This window comes from Onychostoma macrolepis, chromosome 04 (assembly GCF_012432095.1).
Source record: "Onychostoma macrolepis isolate SWU-2019 chromosome 04, ASM1243209v1, whole genome shotgun sequence".
Lineage (NCBI taxonomy): Eukaryota > Metazoa > Chordata > Actinopteri > Cypriniformes > Cyprinidae > Onychostoma > Onychostoma macrolepis.
The window spans coordinates 24,409,707-24,431,454 of NC_081158.1; the positions used below are offsets into that span (position 1 = coordinate 24,409,707).

At 41.6% G+C, this 21,748-nt stretch overlaps 1 protein-coding gene across 1 annotated transcript; it reads right to left on the reverse strand.

Moving 5' to 3' along the window:
- Positions 1-137: 137 nt before the first annotated feature.
- Positions 138-20,771, reverse strand: pkp2 (plakophilin 2). The gene is given in 14 exon segments (XM_058774212.1): positions 138-476; positions 1,392-1,479; positions 1,599-1,791; positions 1,888-2,038; positions 2,128-2,304; positions 11,204-11,368; positions 11,847-11,964; positions 12,833-13,010; positions 13,189-13,396; positions 17,409-17,553; positions 18,596-19,212; positions 19,625-19,698; positions 20,359-20,578; positions 20,580-20,771. Coding segments are annotated over 14 exon segments (2,469 nt in total). The 5' UTR covers positions 20,646-20,771; the 3' UTR covers positions 138-407.
- Between the last annotated feature and the right edge of the window lie 977 nt (positions 20,772-21,748).

Sequence of the window (21,748 nt, forward strand, 5' to 3'; positions counted from 1 at the left end):
TAAACAAACAGACATTAATCCCTCAGTGACTGGAGAAATGTGGTAGTTTATTTGAAAATAATAAAAAATAACTTATAGACACTGTTTTACTACACAAGGCTTGGAAGTGGCTTTACCCACTGCAAAATAAAAACAAATACACAAATAGCTTTGTTCATGAAAATGCTTTTAATGTCGCTATGTAAACAGACCAAAGGCAGTAAAAATCTTAAAAAGGTCAGTAAAAAAATAAATAAAAATTGACAGACATTACTATTATCATTTAATTGAAACACATAGAAAACTATGAAGTATTAAATTAAGACAAAGCACAAACATGCACAAAAGCCATGTTATTAGCACCATTTTTAATATTTCCTCAAAGCAGGTGAAAAGCCTTGTTCACTGCAGTAGATTTCTGGATCCCATTAATCACGAACTGAATTCACAGCCTTCACTGTCCTGTTGTTTATGAAGTCGGTTTTCCTGTAACCAGCCTGCCGTAGATTAAAGAAGCAGATGACTTGAGTAAATATACATGCAGTGAAAGCAAAATCTGAAACATATGAATTCGTTTTTGAGCACTCTAGATCAGTAGTTCTCAACCAGGAGGCCACAAACTTCCAAGGAAGCCAAAAGGATGACTTGAAATTATTTAAAATAAGACAAAACCTGCTTTAAAATAAGCTGAAACAACTAAAAATCAAGATATTTCTTCATTTAATACACTCCCTCATCCCTTTGAAGAACCAGGGCTCCAATGGTCTTGAGAACTGAGAAATATGAGTTAGCCTAATTTTAAGTGTTATTTCCAGACCTGGGTAAGTCATGCAAATTAATACAATCAAATCACCATATAGGTGTTGATTATAGTTTAAAAAAAAATTATATATCACATATTACACCAATCTCTAAAATATTTTATTGGTTAGAACTTGAGCAAAAAAAAGGACATAGACAATATTTAAAAAAAATATATATAGAAAAATATAAATTATTTTTTATATTTTTTCTTTGCATCTTTCTGACCATTTCTCACATAACTGTTGGCCTTTTGCCTTTTTATAGATGGGAGAGAGATGGAGTGAAGCATAAATGATGAGTACAAGGTGAGGCAGAATAATGAGATCAGGAAATGATGTGAAATGACACAAATTTGCTTCACTGCATTAGTGCCACAAATCGATGTACATGTACACTAACTACTACATTTTGTTCTATTAGTTTTGTTATGCCTTCCAGCAGTTAACTGCCTTAATTTCTTCAGCAAACACTGTTAATACGTTGAGTAGCTGCCCTAAACTGATCTTCTTTGACTATTGGTTAGAATGTACTGCTTGTTTATTTATTTGTTATTAATAGTAAGTAATAACACTATATTACTTCATTACTGTAGGATGCAAACATTTCACCTTTTTGAAACTGCTGTGCAGCTCTGAATGCCTCCATAGGGTATGAAGTAAAATACAAGCCGCCTGGCCCGCACGTGTGGGTCCAAACCTAGATTTAGTTGAGAATTAAAACTATGAATTAAATAAGTCACATAAATGACTTTTATTGTGAGTTTTATTATACATCCCATAACTGAAAGTCTGGTTTTCCTGAAAATGAAACCGTACCCATTGTCTTTAGTGCTGATGTTGATGATCTTGGGTAACGCTTCTTGTTTTATGATGGCACAGGTGTTCGATACAGATGCGTGGCTCAGATTGATGAGAATGTGACAGATCATCACAGTGACCTCTATAGGCTGCTCAACGCTTTGGTCAGAGTTTGGCAGGATGGAAACCAGCTCCGGTAACACCTGTTTAACTGTAGAGATGTTCATAAACCATTTGTTTATTCACCCTTCTGCCTGACACAGCCATGTGCTGTTATTGTGCATATTGTTATATAATGGCAGCTCACCAATATCTGCATGCAGTTCTCGGTAATGAGAGATGTTTTTTAGCAGGGATACAGACGTTCTGATCTCTTCCTTCTCTCTTTGTAGCATCTTCTTCACCTGAGATAGGCCTCCCTCTTTTTGCACAATGAAGTGTGCGATGGCTTGGGATGTCTAATGGAGATAAAAGACATAAGCCTGAATGTGATTTGAAGTCAGTGCTGCTTATAGTTATTGTATTGAGATTCATTTCTAGATCATACCTCTCCAGAGCAAGCTGTGAGGTTCTGCAGCGCTCCAATGGATGCCTCCTTTGTGTGCTGGTTTGTGCTGACAGCAATGAGAGAGAGATACATGCGGATGGTGATGGCGCTCCAGAGCCACTCAACACCCTCAGGGCTGCCGTTCTCCTCGAGTAAGGGATAGTCTTCATCCGCTTCCTGAGCATGAGGTGAGTCACAACAATTTGCATTAGAGATTTTGGTCAGTTTGAATACTCAACAGGAAAAAGTCAAGCCACACATTTTCATTACATCAATCATTCTAGTTCGAATTTGAAAGACAATATATTTCAAAAGAAAAATGAAAAATAGCTTAAAATTCATTCACTGTCAAGTCATCCAAGATGAGTTTGTTTCATCATTGGTACAGATTTGTAGAAATTTAGCATTACATCACTTGCTCATCAATGGATTCTTTCCTGTCAGAATGAGAGTCCAAACAACTGATAAAAATAATCCACATGCAATTCACCCAACTCCAGTCCATTGATAAATGACTTGTGAAGCGAAAAGCTGCATGTTTGTTATGTGTTTGCCCTTATTTGGTTTTGTTCCGGTTCTTGTCATTAGTTAATCATGATTTATTATCCCCACCTGTTTTGTATTAATCATCTCGTTTACTCCTTTGTTTCCTGTTCTTTATAAGCATTCAGTTTCGTTGCAGTCTTTGTCTGATCTCAATTACTTCAAAGTGTGTATTTTTTTGATCTCCTGAGTTTTCTATTAAATGTTACCTCTGACGAAAATCTCCTGTTGTCTCCAGCACCTTCTTGCCTTGACACACCGTCACACAAATCCATCATTAAGACATTTTTACCGTTGCTTCCAGCTAAAAGTCCTCTATCCATAATATTTTATAGTCATCTCGTCTTAATCAGGAGAGAAATATGCACAGATCAAGCACATTTATAAGCTAAAACAGTTCTAGACAACTATATGTACACACGTGGTCAGAATTGTTGGTACCCTTGGTAAATATGATCAAAGAAGGCTGTAGAAATTAATCTGCATTGTTAATCCTTTTGATCTATTTTTTTTGTTTTTAAATCACAAAAATCTAACCTTTCATTGGAGATTAAGAATTTAAAATGGCGGGAAATATCATTATGCAATAAATGTTTTTCTCTAATACACATTGGACACAATTAACGGCACCCTTTTATTCAATACTTTTTGAAACCTCCTTTTGCCAAAATAGAATAGGAGTTTTCTTTTATAATACCTGATGAGGTTCGAGAACACCTGACAAGAGATCAGAGACCATTCCTTCATCCAGAATCACTCCAGACCCTTTAGATTCCCAGCTCCATGTTGGTGCTTCTCCTCTTCAGTTCACCCCACTCATTTTCTATAGGGTTCAAGTCAGAAGACTGGAATGGCCAGCAGAAGATTGGTTTTGTGCTCAGTGACCCATTTTTGTGTTGTTTTTGAGGTTTGTGTTTGGATTATTGTACGGTTGGAAGATCCAAACATGGCCCAAGATTTTTAACAGAGTCAGTCACTTATTTTTTTTTATCTGTTGGTATTTGATAGAATCCATGATGCCATGTGTCTAAACAAGATGTCCAGGACCTCCAGCAGAAATATAGGCCCACAACATCAAAAATACAGCAGTATATTTCATTGTACATGTGGGCAATGTTCCCTCTAATTTTTTTCTTGCTGAGCAAAACTTTTCTCTATCGGACATTTCAGCCACCTGAGCAAAAACATTCTTTATACCAAACCTGTACAGCACGCACACAAAAAAGTGTGTAACTTTTAACTTTAATGTGCTATTTATATTTGATTTGACCCTTGATGTAACTAAATGATGCATATTTTAGGTTATCTGAGAAAACATTTTTAGAAACATTTTTTCTGCCGTTCAAAAGTTTGGGATCAGTAACTTTTTTTAAAGAAGTTTCTTAGGCTCATCAAGGCTGTATCTATTTGATAAAAAATACTGAATATTATTTCACAAAATAATATTGTGAAATATTATTGCAATTCTATTTTAATATACTTTAATATATAATGTATTCCTGTGAAGCAAAGCTAAATTTTCAGTGTCACGTGATCCTTCAGAAATCATTCTAATATGCTAATTTATAATAAATGTTGGAAAAAGTTGTGCTGCTTAATATTTTTTGGGACCTGTGATACTTTTCAGGATTCTTTGAGAAATAAAAAGTTAAAAAGAACAGTGTTTATTCAAAATAGAAATTTTGTGTTACAATATACACTACTATTCAAAAGTTTGGAGTCAGTCAATTTTTTCTTTCTTATTTTTTTATTAATACTTTTATTCAGCAAGGATGTGTTAAATGGATAAAAAGCGATCACAAATACTTATATTGTTAGAAAATATTTATATTTTTAATTAATGCTGTTCTTTTTAACTTTTTATTAGCCTAATCAAAGAATCAAAGAAAAAAGATTCCAAAAAATATTAAGCAGCACAACACTGATTATAAATCAGCATATTAGAATGATTTCTGAAGGATCATGTGACACTGAAGAGTGGAGTAATGATGCTGAAAATGCAGCTTTGCTTTACAGGAATACACTATATTTTAAAATATATTAAGATAGGAACCGAGGTTACGACAGTAACCGGAGACGTTCCCTCTCGAGCTTTCACGAGACATCACGGAGAATTTCTCCGTTATGGGAACGATATTCAATCCCGCCGTGAGAGAGGCTACGAGCAGCCTGTACAAGTTACACACCCAGCGAAGAGAGAATACACACACACACACAATTCCCACCAATAGCGACGCTTGTTAGGCGGGCTCGCAGCTGATAGGTGGAGGTAAGCCAATGAGCGTCTACACCCCAGGTATACGAAATTTGCATATCTGGTCGATAATATTGCAGGCTGCGCTGCGAACAGGGCAGAACAGACGCAACAATAGCATTGTAAGGGGCTGCACAGAGATAGCTGTGTTAAGCAGCAGAAGCATAACATGATCATGGTAGCACTAGTGAATAGACACGAATAACTGGAGCTGCACTGAGTACAGGGCAGACAACAACAACGATAGCAAGAAGGCTGCGCAGAGTAATTACTGTGCGAGGCAGCAACACACATGTCCCACAATAGCGGTAGCAAACATAAATCAGTCACTCACCGACAACACTTGGGAGGCTAAGGACTGAACGTCCAGCTTGTAAAACCTGGCGAAGGTATTTTGAGAAGACCAGCCGGCAGCAAAGCATATATCCTGAATAGACATACCTCTCGACCATGCCCAGGAGGAGGCGATAGCCCTTGTTGAGTGGGCCCTAATGTGCAGAGGGCATTCCAAACCTCGGCTCGTATAAGCAGCCGTGATAGCGTCCACAATCCAGTGGGAAAGCCTCTGTTTTGAAACGGCCCGGCCCTTCGCGCAACCACCGTAGCACACGAAAAGCTGGTCAGATTGCCGAAAGCTGGCCGAACGGTCGATGTAAATCCTCAAAGCCCTGACGGGGCACACCGAAGTCTGAGCGTCCGCATCACACGAGGTTGACGACTCAGAAGACAGGGCAGACAACGAAACAGTCTGCGCTCTGAAGGGGGTAGATAACGATTTAGGCACGTAGCCCGGTCTCGGCCGGAGAGTGACGCTGCAGTCACCAGGTCCGAAGCGAACACAGTCGCTGCTCACAGAAAACGCGTGTAAATCCCCTATGCGCTTAGCCGAAGCGAGGGCAAGAAGAAGTGCAGTTTTGAGAGATAGCTCCTTCAAATCAACGGATGCCAAAGGTTCGAATGGTGGCTGTGAAAGAGCTCTTAACACCACCTCTAAGTCCCAAGGCGGGACTGAAGGCGGACGCAGAGGATGCAATCTCCTCGCTCCCTTAAGAAAACTCACCACCAGCGCGTGCCTCCCGATCGATTGCCCGCCCAGCGGGGAACGAAACGAGACAATCGCTGCCACATAGACCTTCAGTGTTGATGGTAGAGATCCACTATCCAGTCTGTACTGTAGAAACCTCAGAACATCCGACACAGAGCAAGTAGCCGGGTCGATATGAGCATGACTGCACCATTTCACAAACACTCCCCATTTCAGAGCATACAAACGCCTCGTAGAGGGTGCCCGCGCCTCCGTGAGCGTGTCGAGCACACGAGAATGCAGGGCGCTCAGCTCCTCTGATATCCCCGAAGCAGCCACACATGAAGGCTCCACAACTCCGGGTTCGGGTGCCACACCGAGCCGCTCACCTGAGATAGCAGGTCCTTCCTGATGGGGATCGGCCAGGCGGCGCCACCAGCAGCTCTGTCAGGTCCGGGAACCAAGGCTGGTTCGGCCAGTTTGGGGCGGCGAGTATCATCAAGCCCCTCCTCCCTGATCTTGCATAGCACCAGTGGCAATATCTTGATCGGAGGAACGATACAGCCTGGCTGCTGGCCAGTGCGATGTCAGGCGTCCCCTTCAGCGGAGAGTGAGACAGGGAGAAGAACAGCGGGCAGTGCGCATTCTCGCTCGTGGCGAACAGATCCACCTCCGCTCTCCCGTGGCGAGTCCAAATCATCCGAACCGACTCGGGTGCAACCTCCACTCTCCTTGGGGAATCCTTCCTCAGCATGTCCGCCCAGCAGTTTAGGAGACCGGGATGTGCGCTGCTCTGATGGATAGAAAGTGTCGGTCCGCCCATAGCAGGAGACTCGCTGCCTGCTTGTACAAAGCCCTGGGCGAACGCCTCCTTGGTGATTTATGCGAGACCACGGACATGTTGTCGGTGCGAATCAGTACATGCCGCTGTTCCAGCTGTGGCCGAAAATCCTTTAGAGCTAAGAACACAGCTTCCAGCTCCAAGCGGTTTATGTGCCACCGGCTCAGAGGTTCTGACCACAGCCCCGAAGCCGGCATACCCTCGCACACTGCTCCCCAGCCGCGAGTCGATGCGTCCGTCGTGACCACAGCGTGGCGTCACCAATACCAGGGAACCCCGGCTGAAGAGATCTGGGTTGCGCCACTGCCTCAGAGCTTCGATGCAGCCGCGGGAGACCGCGATGCTCAGACGGCCCGAAGTCCACGCCGTCCAAGGGACTCGAGATTTCAGCCATAACTGCAGCGGGCGCATGTGTAGTAAGCCCAGATGACATACCGCTGAAGCGGATGCCATGAGTCCCAGCAGCCTCTGAAAATCTTTCAAGAGAACAGAGCTGCCTAGTCTGAAATGGCGCAGGTAAGACAAAATGGCCGCCGAGCGCTCCTGAGAGAGGCGGGCTCGCATCTCCACCAAGTCGAAGCACACTCCCAGATATGTTATAGACTGGCTCGGGGCGAGAAAGCTCTTCTGCATGTTGACACACAGCCCTAGGGACTCCAAGTGACGAAGCAGCACCTCTATATGGCTGGTTAGCGTGTCCCGGGACTGAGCTAGAATCAGCCAATCGTCCAGATAGTTGAGAACGCGCATCCCGCTGGCTCTGAGGGGGGAAAGCGCTGCATCCATGCACTTCGGAAAAGTGCGTGGGGCCAAAGCCAGCCCAAACGGGAGAACAGCGTATTGGTACGCTGTGCCCTCGAAAGCAAACCTCAGAAAACGTCTGTGATGCGGTGCTATCTGAATGTGAAAGTACGCGTCCTTTAAATCACGGACGCAAACCAGTCCCAGGCGGTGCGCCAGGATCTGTTTCAGCGTTATCATCCTGAACGGACGCTTGCAAAGCGCCCTGTTGATGGGTCTGAGATCTAGAATCGGGCGGAGCCCCCCGTCTCTTTTGGGTACCACGAAATAGCGGCTGTAAAACCCGCACTCCAGCTCGCTCGGAGGGACTTTCTCTATCGCTCCTTTTTCGAGCAGATTGCATACCTCTTGTCTCAGAACCAGGGCGTTTCGAGGCAATGTTAGAGACCGCACCACGCCGTTGAAACGGGTGGTCTGCGTCTGAATTGAAGGGTATACCCACGCTTTATCACACCGAGTAGCCAGCGAGATCCCGGAATAATTTCCCATGCGTTCAGGAACTGGGATAACGGCTTTAGCAGCTTGGTCGATGGCTGCGCCCGGCGGTGATCTTGCGACTATAACTTGTGTGGGCAGCGGCTCTGCACTGCTCTGAGGCGGGGCAAGCGGTGCCGCATTGACTGAGTGAGGAGGAAAGAGCTCTTTTTGTGAGAATGTATGCATTTTTATTGAATGAACATCCAACACAAAAACATTCGAACACATGAACTTTTGGCGCTTGGGAGCTGGGCGCTCGCGCACTCTCCTCCTCTCTTCAGACCATCAGGACGACGGCTTAGCAACCGGCGGGCGAGAATCACGTCGCGGGCTCCTCCGCTGGCCCTGGCGCTTCCTCCCGGGACCCCACGCCTTCCTCCGGACGTCCGGCTCCTGGCGAGCAGTAGCAGTCACCGCCGCGGTCGCTGGCCTGGGGTTATCCCTTCGTTGGGAAAAGCCAGGTGCCGACGAGGACCTGGATCGCGCCGTCTGCTGCTGGAAAGCGCGCCTTGGCATGACGTGACTCATGGCTTTGGCGCGCTTTTGAGCCTCCGCGAAGCGCTCAATAATGGACTCCACGGCGTCACCAAAGAGGCCGGAGGGAGTCACAGGAGCGTTCAGCAGCACCTTACGATCAGCATCCTTAAGATCAGCCAGGGTTAGCCATAGGTGCCTCTGAAGGACGACCATAAAACCCATGGCCTTACCCACGGCCTGGGCCGCTCGCTTCGTCGCCATCAGTGCGAAGTCCGTCGCCGCACGCAGATCCTTCACAGCCTCCGCAGTGAGAACTCCGCCCTCCGCCGCCTGCAGGAGCCGCCTGAAAACCTGCAGCACCGCCATGGCGTGCAGCGGAAGCTGCCTCGCCATCAGAGGCATACGCTTTATTAGCGAGGTGGGCGGTGGTCCTGCATGGCTTCGAGGAAGGCTTATGTCGAGCCTAGGGTCTTGGCTGCTGCAGGGCAAAGGTGCGCAGCGACAGTCTCTTCGACAGGGGAGGCGCCGCGTACCCGTGGGCCTCCGCCCCATCCACGTGGGAAAAGATGGCCTGAGTGGCAGAGTGGACGCTCGCCGATTGGGGCGCAGACCACGTTTTCACCAGCTGCTCGTGCACGTCTGGAAAGAAGGGGACCGACGCCCTCGAGTCAGCTTTCCGTGTGGACCTGAAATACCAGGAGTCGAGCTTACTCCTGGCAGGCTCCTCTGGAGGACTCCAGGTAAGCTCCAACTCCTGGACAGCTCTTGACAGAACCCTCATGAGCTCCTCTTGGAGGTCTGGGGATCCCGAGCTGTCTGTCTGATCGGGCTCCGATCCCGCCCAATCCTCCCTCTCCGAGGCCGAAATGAACATAATGTCATCCCCCTCCTCCTGGCCAAAGGACACAAACTCCCCAATGTTGGAAGGAGGGCGGAAGCAGTCCTCGGGGAAGGATACTGGGGAATGGGGCGACCGTTGGGTTTGGCGGAGCGGCAAGACGACGCTCCCGCCACCAGGAGAGGGGGGGCCCACCAGCGGCACGCTGGCGGCAGTGGGCCTCACCCCGAATAGGCCGCGAATCATATCGCGGCGGGTCCGGAGCACGCGGGACGGCAGGTCCGCGCAATGTCCGCAGTCGGACTCGACCAGGGGTTTCTACAGCGACTCATTTGGCGCACATCATTCTCTTTCTATGAAACCTGTAAACCACATTCACCGGTTCTAACGCTATAGTGGCACCAGCTCTATAGCGGTTTACCAGAGCATTTTAACTGGAGTACAATCAAATGGCTTTCCCAACAAATTTTAGCGTGTGCGCGGCACATTATTTCTCTGCGCGGCTGCGGTGGAAGAAGTGCGCGGCCGCGCGCGCGCAGCTTAGAGGGAACATTGCACGTGGGGTACTTTTTATCCCTGTGTTCACCAAACCCATCTTGAGTGTTTGCTGCTAAAAAGCTCATTTTTTTGTTTCATCTGACCATAGAAGCCAGTGCTATTTGACATTCCAGTCGTGTCTGACAACTGAATATGCTGGAGATTGTTTTTTGGTCAAAGCATTTTCTTTTCTTGATTTTTTTCTTGAAACCAAACAACATGTGATGATGTAGGTGCTGTTTGATAATTTTTTTAAGGTTTTCTGACCCCGAGACTATTTTCTGCAATTCTCCAGCTGTGGTCCTTGGAGAGTCTTTAGCCACTCAAACTCTCCTTCTCACCGTGCATTAGGACGATATAGACACACGTCCTCTTCCAGGCAGTTTTGTAACATTTTATGTTGACTGGAAATTCTTAATTATTGCCCTGATGGTGGAAATAGGAATTTTCATTGCTCTAGCTCTTTTCTCAAAGCCACTTCACTAATTTGTGAAGCTCAATTATCTTTTGCTGCACATCAGAAATATATTCTTTGGTTTTTCTCATTGTGATGGGTGATTAATTTGGGATTTGGACTTTGTTTTCCCTCCTATTTATATTTCTGTGAAACAGGAAGCCATGGCTGAATAATTTCATGTTCATAATCACCCTGGTGAGTTCAAAATTGTGAATATGAATGGGAATATATTTCAGAGATATTTTCATAATGATATTTCCCCCCATTTTAAATTCATATTTTCCAATGAAAGCTTAGATTTTTGTGATTTAAAAGAAAAATAGATCAAAAGGATTAACAATGCACATTTATTTTCATAGCCTTCTTTGATCGTATTTACCAAGGGTACCAACAATTCTGACCACGTGTGTATGTATTTTGTACAACAGATGAGAAGGACTCTTTCACTGGAGGAAGTGTTATTATGGATTATGGACTCAAAACAATGGTTTAAAGTTAAAATGCCATAATGATGAATTTGATTCTTTCAAACAAGCAGATTTCACTTCATGAGACCCTTATTGATGGACTGGAGTAGTGTGAATTACTTGTGGATTATTGTAATGTTTTTCTTATGAACTGTTTGAACTCTCATTCCGATGACATCCATTCATTACAGAGGATCCATTGATGAGCAAGTGATGCAATGCTGAATTTCTCCAAATCCATTGGTGAAGCATTGCTCCAAATCTGTTCTGATGAAGAAACAAACTCATCTACCTCTGGGATGGCCTGAGGGTAAATACAATTCAACAAACTCTTCGTCTAGTCTACAGTGTAACACTAACCTCCTCAGAGTTTTTGGGACTGTTGAGGATGAAACAGCCAGGGTTGCTAGTTTTTGTAATGTGATTTTGTTTGGGCTGTTGTACCACTGGGGAATCCACACGAGGCAACTCACAATCAAATCGATAAGAAAGATTGTGCAGGATGCACACACAGTTTTCTGTGGACTGGAAAGTAAGAATTAATAATTAAATTATTATAAATTGTTCACCAGTTGGAATACTCACTCTGGATGATATTAGACAATATAACATTACGCAAAACATAATATCTGGCTTTCTCCTTACTACCTCAAGGAGGCTGAGAGGCATAGTTTCTTATCACCCAATAGGTATCGTTGACGTAAATTTGGATGGTCACATTTATGCATTCATCTGTCACAAAGTTGCGAGCATTCAGAATGAATTATTTTAGAATTGATTTAGTTTGAATATTTTTTTTTTTATTTCCCCATTGGGGAAGACATTTTGTGTTATGAAATCTAAACATCTGCTTAGTACAGGAACATCAAGGTCTTTTATCTTCAAAGATCAAAGAAAATGTGATTCCTTGTGATATGACTCCTTTAATTATTATATAGACACAAATGAAAGACTTACTGTTGCTGTTGATAAAGATGGGGATTTAATGTGAGTATCTCTTTACCTTATCATCAGGTTTGTAGTCTGCAATGCTGCCACGGATATAATAGATGAGGCACTCAATGAGACCTTCACAGTCTCGCATAGCTTTACGTCCATCTGGACCAGCTGAACTCAAATTTCTAAAAAAAACCACCAAAAAAAACCAACAACATTATTTAATAATACCTTTTATGTAGGAATGCAATGGAAAGTGCAATGTTCTAAATAAATATCTGCTCAGTTATACCCAGAAAAGTTTACCAAATTTTTAAATAAAAATACAGAAAAAACAGTAAATATTAGTGCTGTCAAATGATTAATTGCATCCAAAATAAAAGTTTTTGTTTACATAATATATGTGTGTGTACTGTGTATATTTACTATTTATATATAAATACACACACATGCATGTATATATTTCAGAAAAATGTGTTATGTTTGTATATTATAAATTATGAATATAAATATATACATGTAAATATATATATTTTAAAATATATACTGTATATGTGTGTATTTATATATACATAATAAATATACACAGTACACAAACAAAAATTATGTAAACAAAAACTTATTTTGGATGCGATTAATTGCGATGAATCATTTGACAGCACTAGTAAATATGATTATAATTGAAAATAACTGTTCTGTTTTCATATATTTTAAAATTTAATTTATTCCTATGATGACACAGCTGATTTTTCAGCAGCTATTACTCCAGTCTTCAGTGTCACATGATCCTTCAGAAATCATTCTGATTTGGTGATCTTTTAGAGATCTTTTGTTATATTATAACTGTGTTTAATGCAGCCTTCCTGGATACAAGTATTAATTTCTTTCAAAAAACAAAATCTTGCTATCCCCAAATGTTAGTATACACAGTAGTGTATATTACAATAATGTATATATAACATTGGCAGTTGTAGCACTAAGAATGGCCTAGCTTGTCAAAATAAATCTGCTTCATTTAAAACCTATTGTATTTTCTCTTTAAGTTGGTAATACCTCAGGCAGCCAGTAGCGTTGTAGAAAATGTCAGGGTCAGCAAGGAGCTCCAACTTGGGGTCTTCCCCTTCAGAAATGCCTGAGCAGGGCACCAGCACACTATCTGTGAGAGGTTTGGCCGCATCTCTAGCGAGCTGCTCTTTCAAGAGGTCATGAGAAGACAGATTCCACAGCAGCCCTGGAGAAAGAATAACATCTGCAAGATTAGTGGGAGGCTAGAGGTCACACGTTCAAGAGCTGGATGTTTTCTTATGGCGTGAGTTTTAGCTGGATCATCTAAAGTGGAGCCAAGTTTGATTGCATAATGAAATATACAGTATACGGCGCAAAGCTTAAATACTCTAATGATCCTTTACCAGTGAGCTGCCTTCTGGTCTCGATGTCCCGGTTCTTCTTGAGCAGTCTAAGGATCACTGGAAGCCCCTCGCAGTCTTTGACTTCCATTTTGTTCTCATTGTTTTCGAAAACAATATTTCGGAGTGCGCTGACAGCAGCCTGTTGGAGCTCCTCGCTCTCACTCTGCATGATCTTCAGTAGCTTTGGGATGCCTTGAAGATAAAGTACCTGAACAGATGGAATACGCTAAAATAAGAAACCTCAATTTAAATAGGTCAAATTCTACAATTTTGTATTCCACTTAGTCAAGGTTCTTGGACCAAAATTTTTTCTCTCTGACCTTTAGAATTAATCAGCATGTTTTTGCTACTTTACCTCTACCTTAATATAATAATGTTTAAATGTTTGTGGTCAGTAGGATTTTTTTTTGTCTTTCATGCCCACGAAAGCTGCATTTGTTTGATCAAATATACAGTAAAAACTGTAATATTACGAATCATTATTACAATAACTGTTTTCTGTTTTAATACATTTTAATTAGTGCTGCAAAACGATTAATCGTGATTAATCACATCCAAAATAAAAGTTTTTGTTTACATGATATATGTCTGTGTACTATGTCTATTTATTATGTATATCTAAATACACATACATGCATATATATATTTAAGAAAAATATGTTATGTTTATATATTAAATATATTTATAATATAACATTAATTATATAAATATACACATGTAAATACATGTACATATTTTCAAAATATATGTGTCAGCGTAACATGACAATATGCTGTATGTGTGTGTATTTATTTATACATAATAAATATACACAGTACACACACATATATCATGTAAACAAAAACTTAAATTTTGGATACGATTAATCGTGAATAATGTTTGACAGCACTAATTTTAATATATAATTTATTTCTTCATTTTAGCAGCCATTGCTCCTTTAAAAATAATAAGAAGAAATGTTTCTTGACCAAATCAGTGTTACGGATTTGTGGTTGTGGTCCAAATTAAACAAAGGTCAGGAGAACGAAGTAGCATCAACACACTTTTCCATTTATTAAACATTTAGCTGAGACAAAGACAAGGGGAAAACTGAGGACTTATAACGGGACGAGAACAAAAGAGCAAACAAGATAATACAAATCAGGTGGGGAAGATAAACGATGATTAACTAATTACAAAGACCGGAACAAAACCAAACAAGGGCAAACAGGAAACTAGAAGGGCAGACACGTAACATATCGCCCCCCTCCCGGAAGGCGAGTCTCGCACTGCAGAATTCTACCGGGGAGGGGAAGGGAGGGGGGGCGCCCTGGAGTCCAGTGTAGGACCGGGACAAGGGAGGCCTCCAGGGCGGGTCCGGGGACTCCGGCGGCCATGGCGGAGCAGGGAGCTTGGCCATGGAGTTCGGGTATATAGCCCCCCCCCCCAATATTTTTGGTGAAGTTTAGAACTTTTACCCTCTGGAAGGGCTCTGGGGAAGCGCTCAGGCAGCGTGGGCTCTTGGAAGCGCAGAGCTGGACGGGACCAGCGCGGACTCTTGGGGGCACTCTGGCAGCGCGGAGCTGGATGGGGGCAGCGTGGACTCTTGGGGGCTCTCTGGCAGCGCGGAGCTGGATGGGACCAGCCTGGACTCTTGGGGACGCTCTGGCAGCGCGGAGCTGGATGGGACCAGCGCGGACGACGGAGGGCTGGATGGGGCCAGCGGAGACGAAGGAGGGCTCTTGCGAGGAGCTGGCACTGGAAGGCACTTGCGAGGAGCAGGCACTGGCAGGCTTGCCATACTCTCAGACGGCGGGTTTGCCAGACTCTCTGACGGCGGGCTTGCCATACTCTCAGACGGCGGGTTTGCCAGACTCTCAGACGGCGGGCTTGCCATACTCTCTGACGGCGGGCTTGCCATACTCTCAGACGGCAGGTTTGCCAGACTTTCTGACGGCGGGCTTGCCATACTCTCAGACGGCGGGTTTGCCAGACTTTCTGACGGCGGGCTTGCCATACTCTCAGACGGCGGGTTTGCCAGACTCTCTGACGGCGGGCTTGCCATACTCTCAGACGGCGGGCTTGCCAGACTCTCTGACGGCGGGCTTGCCAGACTCTCTGACGGCGGGCTTGCCAGACTCTCAGACGGCGGGTTTGCCAGACTCTCTGACGACGGGCTTGCCATACTCTCAGACGGCGGGTTTGCCAGACTCTCTGACGGCGGGCTTGCCATACTCTCTGACGACGGGCTTGCCATACTCTCTGATGGCGGGCTTGGGTTGGCCGCGAACAGCGGCAGGCTTGCGTTGGCCGCAAACGGCGGCGTGCTAGGGAGAGCCGCGAACGGCGGCTGGTTTTCGTGAGCCGAGGATGGCGGCTGGTGAGGGGGAGCCGCAGCCGGCGTGTTAGTTCCGGCTCGGGCCCGGACACTTCCCAGACAACGGAAAATAGCTTCTCTCCAACACAGTCCCGTGCTGTCTGGGAGGTCCATAGGACGGTGGAGATTGGCTCCAAGTCGGAACAGTTTGTTAAGGGTGGCGTCATCCCACGTCGTTGCCGCGGCAAGTTTACAGAACTCCCCGGCATAATCATAAAAGGAAAGCCCCTGAAGGGCTAGGCGGCGAAACGGTCCGCAAACTCCATACTTCGGTGTGGTCTCAGCTTCTGTTACGGATTTGTGGTTGTGGTCCAAATTAAACAAAGGTCAGGAGAACGAAGTAGCATCAACACACTTTTCCATTTATTAAACATTTAGCTGAGACAAAGACAAGGGGAAAACTGAGGACTTATAACGGGACGAGAACAAAAGAGCAAACAAGATAATACAAATCAGGTGGGGAAGATAAACGATGATTAACTAATGACAAAGACCGGAACAAAACCAAATAAGGGCAAACAGGAAACTAGAAGGGCAGACACGTAACAATCAGCATATGAGAAATGATTTCTGAAGAATTACATAACACTGAACACTCAACACCTTGATTTTTTCCCCTCTCAGGACTCTTTAATGAATATAAAGTTTAAATAGAGATCTAAATCTAAATCAAATAGAACTATTGTGTGGCATTTAAATGTATATACTGTCACATTTGAATAATCCATGCTAGCTGAAGAAAAAAATACTTACTGACCCAAAATTTTTGAACGATAGTGTATGTAATTGACATCTACATACCAGTTCACAGCGTCTTTCATAAGGACAGGTGAAGTTGCTGAGCACTGAATCACTGTTGTTATGTAAATATGGGCGGCCCTGCGTTCATGTGCTAACAGTTGTAATGTCACAACCATAATCATTCAGAATAAATTGCAGGTTAGTTTTAACAAATGATATGGGTGGACTGGGGAGGTAGCTTTGTGATTATTAACATTACAGTTAATCTACATACAGTAGTACATATAGTTTCAGAAGAGAAAAGGAAATCCAATTATATATGTCAGGTTTCATAAATTGTAACACTAGCCATTATTTTTAAGGATGCACAATGTACGTATAACAATGTTTATTGACAAATGAGATTTCATTCATTTGTAATCGCATGATATCGGATATTATATTATGCATATTGATTTCCCCTTTTTTTTTTTTAGGTATATTTACATACCTTTGCTGTCATATAACTTTAACTCACTTAAAGTTCATCTATAAAAACACTAATGATTAAAAATATATTTATTCAGATATATTATTATATTATTTAATCAGACACAGTTTTAATGTTGGCTATTCTTGGATTCAAAGTGAACGCAGGAAATCCCCTTGGAGCTTCCTATGTTCAAATGCCTTTGCTCAAGGATTCAGTGTTGATAGTTGAAGAATTGCCAAGCTCGTATCTTAAACTTAGACTGCATCACCTCCTTTTTAATATGAATTGTCCTTTGAATGTTTTAAAAGTCAAGTTTGTGAAGTTTAAGTACTATTTAAAATGAACAGCAGAAACGTAACCCGAAAGTCAATGTTGCCAAATGTTGCCATCCTAATCACTTACTGTCTGACTGAGCTGTAAACATGTAAACCACACTAAATGCTTTCCTCTCACTTTCTTCCACACCCGTTTTCCACTTAATTAAAGTTCCACCTCACCATGTAGTACTATGACTCATCGTTTCATTTTGCCCGAGGTGTTTGTTATCAACGCAACCATTGCGGCTAGACTTTGAGGACTGTGCGAGATATATTATCATTTTTGGGTGGATCATACTAGCATATGTCATTTTAGAGTAAAGTATCACTTACCTTTTTCTTGGCATCTGGACTGTTAAAGCACTGGTTCTGTATAAAGTTAGCCGCGGTGATTTGTGCTTCCATGTTATCTTGTGCAAGCAGATTTACAGCCTCTTTTAGTGTCATCTCTGGACCTATTTCAGCTTGTCTGCCCTTCCTTTAACACACAGGCATACAACAGAAATATAACAGAGTTCATTCCATCTAAAATAGTTCAGACCAAGTAGTGACCAAACCTTTGTACATGTCTTTGTTTCAAGGTAATTACTAATAATCTAATACTTGTAAATTAAAAATGACAAGTTATATGTATGCTATTTATATATGATTTATTAATTCATTATAATAAGTAAATTAATTACATATACATACATTATATATCTCCACATTTTTAATGTTTAATATAATCAATGCATTCAACATGACATGACCTATATATTGTTTTTTTTCCTTTTCTTAAATTGTGGGTACAATGTTCATAAACTGCATTTTTTGCCTAATGTTATCTATCTCATTAATTTGTTTTAGATGCTGAACTGGAGTCTGTGGAGTCTGGAGTCAGTTCAGTAAATAATTTAATAATAATAATAATAATATTAGGGCAATGAATAAGCTAAGGTTTTTGTTGCAAGGTAATTACTATAAAACTAATACTTGTATTGAAATATATGTAATTTGTATTTATAATATATAATTAATTTAATAATGCACTATATTTATTGTTGTGTGTGTGTGTGTGTATATATATATATATATATATATGTATAACCAGTATGCCAGTTTTATGTATATTACAATGCTAATTTAATGTATTTTTACATTTAACGTAAAGTTTTATTTAAATTTAATATTATATTATATTACATTATATAATTATAAAATGTAATACAATAACTTTGTTTACATTTTATATTAATATATATATATATATATATATATATATATATATATATTGATACGTTATTAATACTACGAAGTGCTAGGTAAAATATGACTAAAATAGACTCATTTTTGTGTTCAATAATAAAAAAATACATAAATTGCATATATAACATATGTATTAACATTATGTAGTGCTAATTACAAACAACAAACTACATTCATCTCTCTGCAATATTAAAATAACAGAAAAAATGCTCAAACAACACTGTCAAAGAATATGGGATTAAACAGGTAAAACTGATAAACTACTGACTTACTTTACCGACGCTGCCATTGTATGTTGTTTGACCTCCAGCTTTTCTATCCTCCTCAAACTCCCTGAGTGCTTCTCCATGCTGATCAGTGAGCCAGGCTGGGAGGGTCGTCTTCCTGCAACAAACTCCAGGCTCGGCTTCCGTATACGGCTCTGCCAGGACATGTTCTCTGATTGTTCTTGAGCACCAAAACCCCCCTCACTCGGCTTGCAGAGGGTCCTCTGAAGGGTGTGCTTCTCTAACTCCATCCTGTTTCTCTCTGCAGAAGCATTGTGTGGGGTGTTGGGTATAAGCACGTCATCTGTATCATCTATGTCATTGTTCTCATACACAGGTTTACTGGGGAGCTGTGTGACAGCTGACAGGCCTGCAAACCTCGGGTTTCGCAGAACCTCGGAGTGGGCGTAGCGTAAAGTTTGTTTGTTCATATGGAAACGGTTGACCATAGGGGCCGAGGGGAGAGTGAGAGAATTGGACCCCCAGCATAAAGCGGGCCTTTTAGAGGTGTAACGAAAGCTTCCATAGCCTCTGTGAAATCGAGGCAGCTCTGTACTTGACCACTGAGATCGGTCAGTTATCCGTGACAACCTTGTGGCTTCATGATTGATGGAGAACGTCCGCTGCAAAGTATAGTGCATGTCATTATCTCAAGTGAATCAAGTTAGTGATATTAACGGATTAGTTCACCCAAAAAGGTATGGAAATAAACTTATACTTTAGTCCATTTCTGACACGAACTCATCAAACAGTTTCAGAAGATGTAGATGCACAAAATCATACAAACTAATTTTTTGCTACTTTTAAGGTGTTTTTTATCATTTTTTTGGAACTGGAAAGCTCTAGTTACCATTCGTAGATTACAGTGCACAAATCGTAACTACTTTTATGCTACTTTTAAGGTGCTTCTTATCATTTTTTCTTCTATCATTCTTATCAAAGCTCAGTTATCATTCACGTTCATTGTAAGGCAAAAGACTTTTCATTTTTGGGTGAACTATCCCTTTAAAAACTCTTTATCCCAATTGTCCTTACCTTCAGGTGCAGACTTCCTAACGATGAACTACTTGAAATATGACAGCTGGACAGACTGTCAGAGAGAGACGACTCTGCAACGCCCAAAACACACACAATTGGACTGCATACAATACAACACAATGGAAAACATATTCTTCATGATCACTTACAAATCCTACTAAATACGTCTGAATGAGTGAGTTCTGACAAACTAAGGTAGGGTTCACCTTTCTCAACTAACAAAACGGAACCAAATGTGTTTATTTGCAATATTGTTATTACACTTATTATATTTATTACATAGTTATTACATTATATTAACTTTAAAAAAAAAAAAAATATATATATATATATATATATATATATATATATAATTTTTTTTTTATAGCTGTATTTCGACTTCAGCTATTATTTGAACTTCCTTGAAGTACTATGTAAATACAAGAATATAAGTCATATAATCACGTATAATCAATCAGTACCATGGTGGTATACATCAAAGTCACTTTATAAATGAACAAAATAAATTAATATGATTTTGCATTTTACACACAAATAAAATATAAAATAAACTAACCAACGGCAATGAGTTAAGAACAAAGGACCATTGAAAGCTGACCATTAACATTTGACTGACATCTCGTATTTTTTCCAGAAATGTAAAAATGTATACACCGGTATTCTATTCCAAACCAAAACACTGCTTCTTTTTACATATTTGCTTTTATTTCATGCAGTTTCATTCCACATACCTGGCGGTTTTGGTTTCTTTCTTTTCCGTGAGAGCGTGAGCTGCACTTGTTGCTGTAGTCGGTTCAGCCGGTTTGTGTCCGCGAGAGCGAGTTTGTCCTCCTGCGGTAAAGCTAAAGAAGAGTCTTCCGACGAGGGAAAAGCGCCGTGAACGGGCAACACAGAGCGCATGAAGTCTGCCTCCTCCGCCATCGGGACTGGTGCGGATGAAGCGTCAGGTGTTTGAGTCTCTGTTGGGCGTGTAGCAGCGCAGTGCTTGTTCTTCGTGTTCAGGGTGTGGTTTACACATGCGTCACTTCACACAGATCGTGTTTCTGCATATTCACCGGCTGTGAAGGTGGACAAACGCTTTCACTGAGGACTGGACTCAGATAAAGCTGGGGAATGGTTGGCACTTTGCATTGAAGTGTGGACTCAGCATTACTCATTTTAGTGCAGTAACAATAAACTTTCGGGGCCCCCCTCATAACCATGAAGCCCCTCCCACAACAGCGACGTCATAATTGAAAGTTTGTATAGGCTATAGGTGAAATACTACCATGGTAACTATTTCTGCCAACATACAGCATTACCACAGTTTTATTTATACAATCCATTGTTTTATATTCAAAATCGCACAACCAAGAGTGCTGTTACTGAATATTGTTATAGATTAGCGGTTCTCAACCAGGGGCCCACTAGGAGGCCTCAGAAAGACTTAAAATAATTTAAGATAAGACAAAACAAGCTAAAACAACTACATTTCTTATTTTAATTCACTTCCTCTAGAACACAAACTTAACTTAAGTGTTTGAACAAACTTTGAGGTTGGCTTGAGAAGCCTAACCTGACAGTTTGAAGCAATTGTAAAAGCTTGAAGTAGCCTATAGATAGATAGATTAGAAATATCATGTAGAATAGAAATGTTAGTAGAACCTAATAAAATCTTAAAATGGGCATTTAATGGGCATAATAAAATAAGAAAAAAACATCCTTACATCATGAATGACTGGAAAAGTCATGTACATTGATTTAAAAGAGAGGGCTCCCTGAATAACTATTGGAATTCTGAAATAATTAAATTAAATTCTAATTATTTTAGTTACTTTAGGCTATTTTAATCTATAACACTCCAAATTTGTTTGGACAATGGAGTAAAAAAAGGTGAAGAAGATTATTTTGTCCATTCCTGAATTTATTGTCTGTGTATTTTTTATTTATTTATTTATTGTGTCAGTGATGGAGTTTATATCGTGTTCTAGAAAACAATGGGTGATGCCCAATAGATTATTACCATAATGTATCAACTAGCAATACATTTAACCAACAGAGGGCGATATTGTAACATGCTGGTTATAGGCTGTAAACAAACTACCTTATACGTGGATAACATTATATCGTGAATATTTTTTT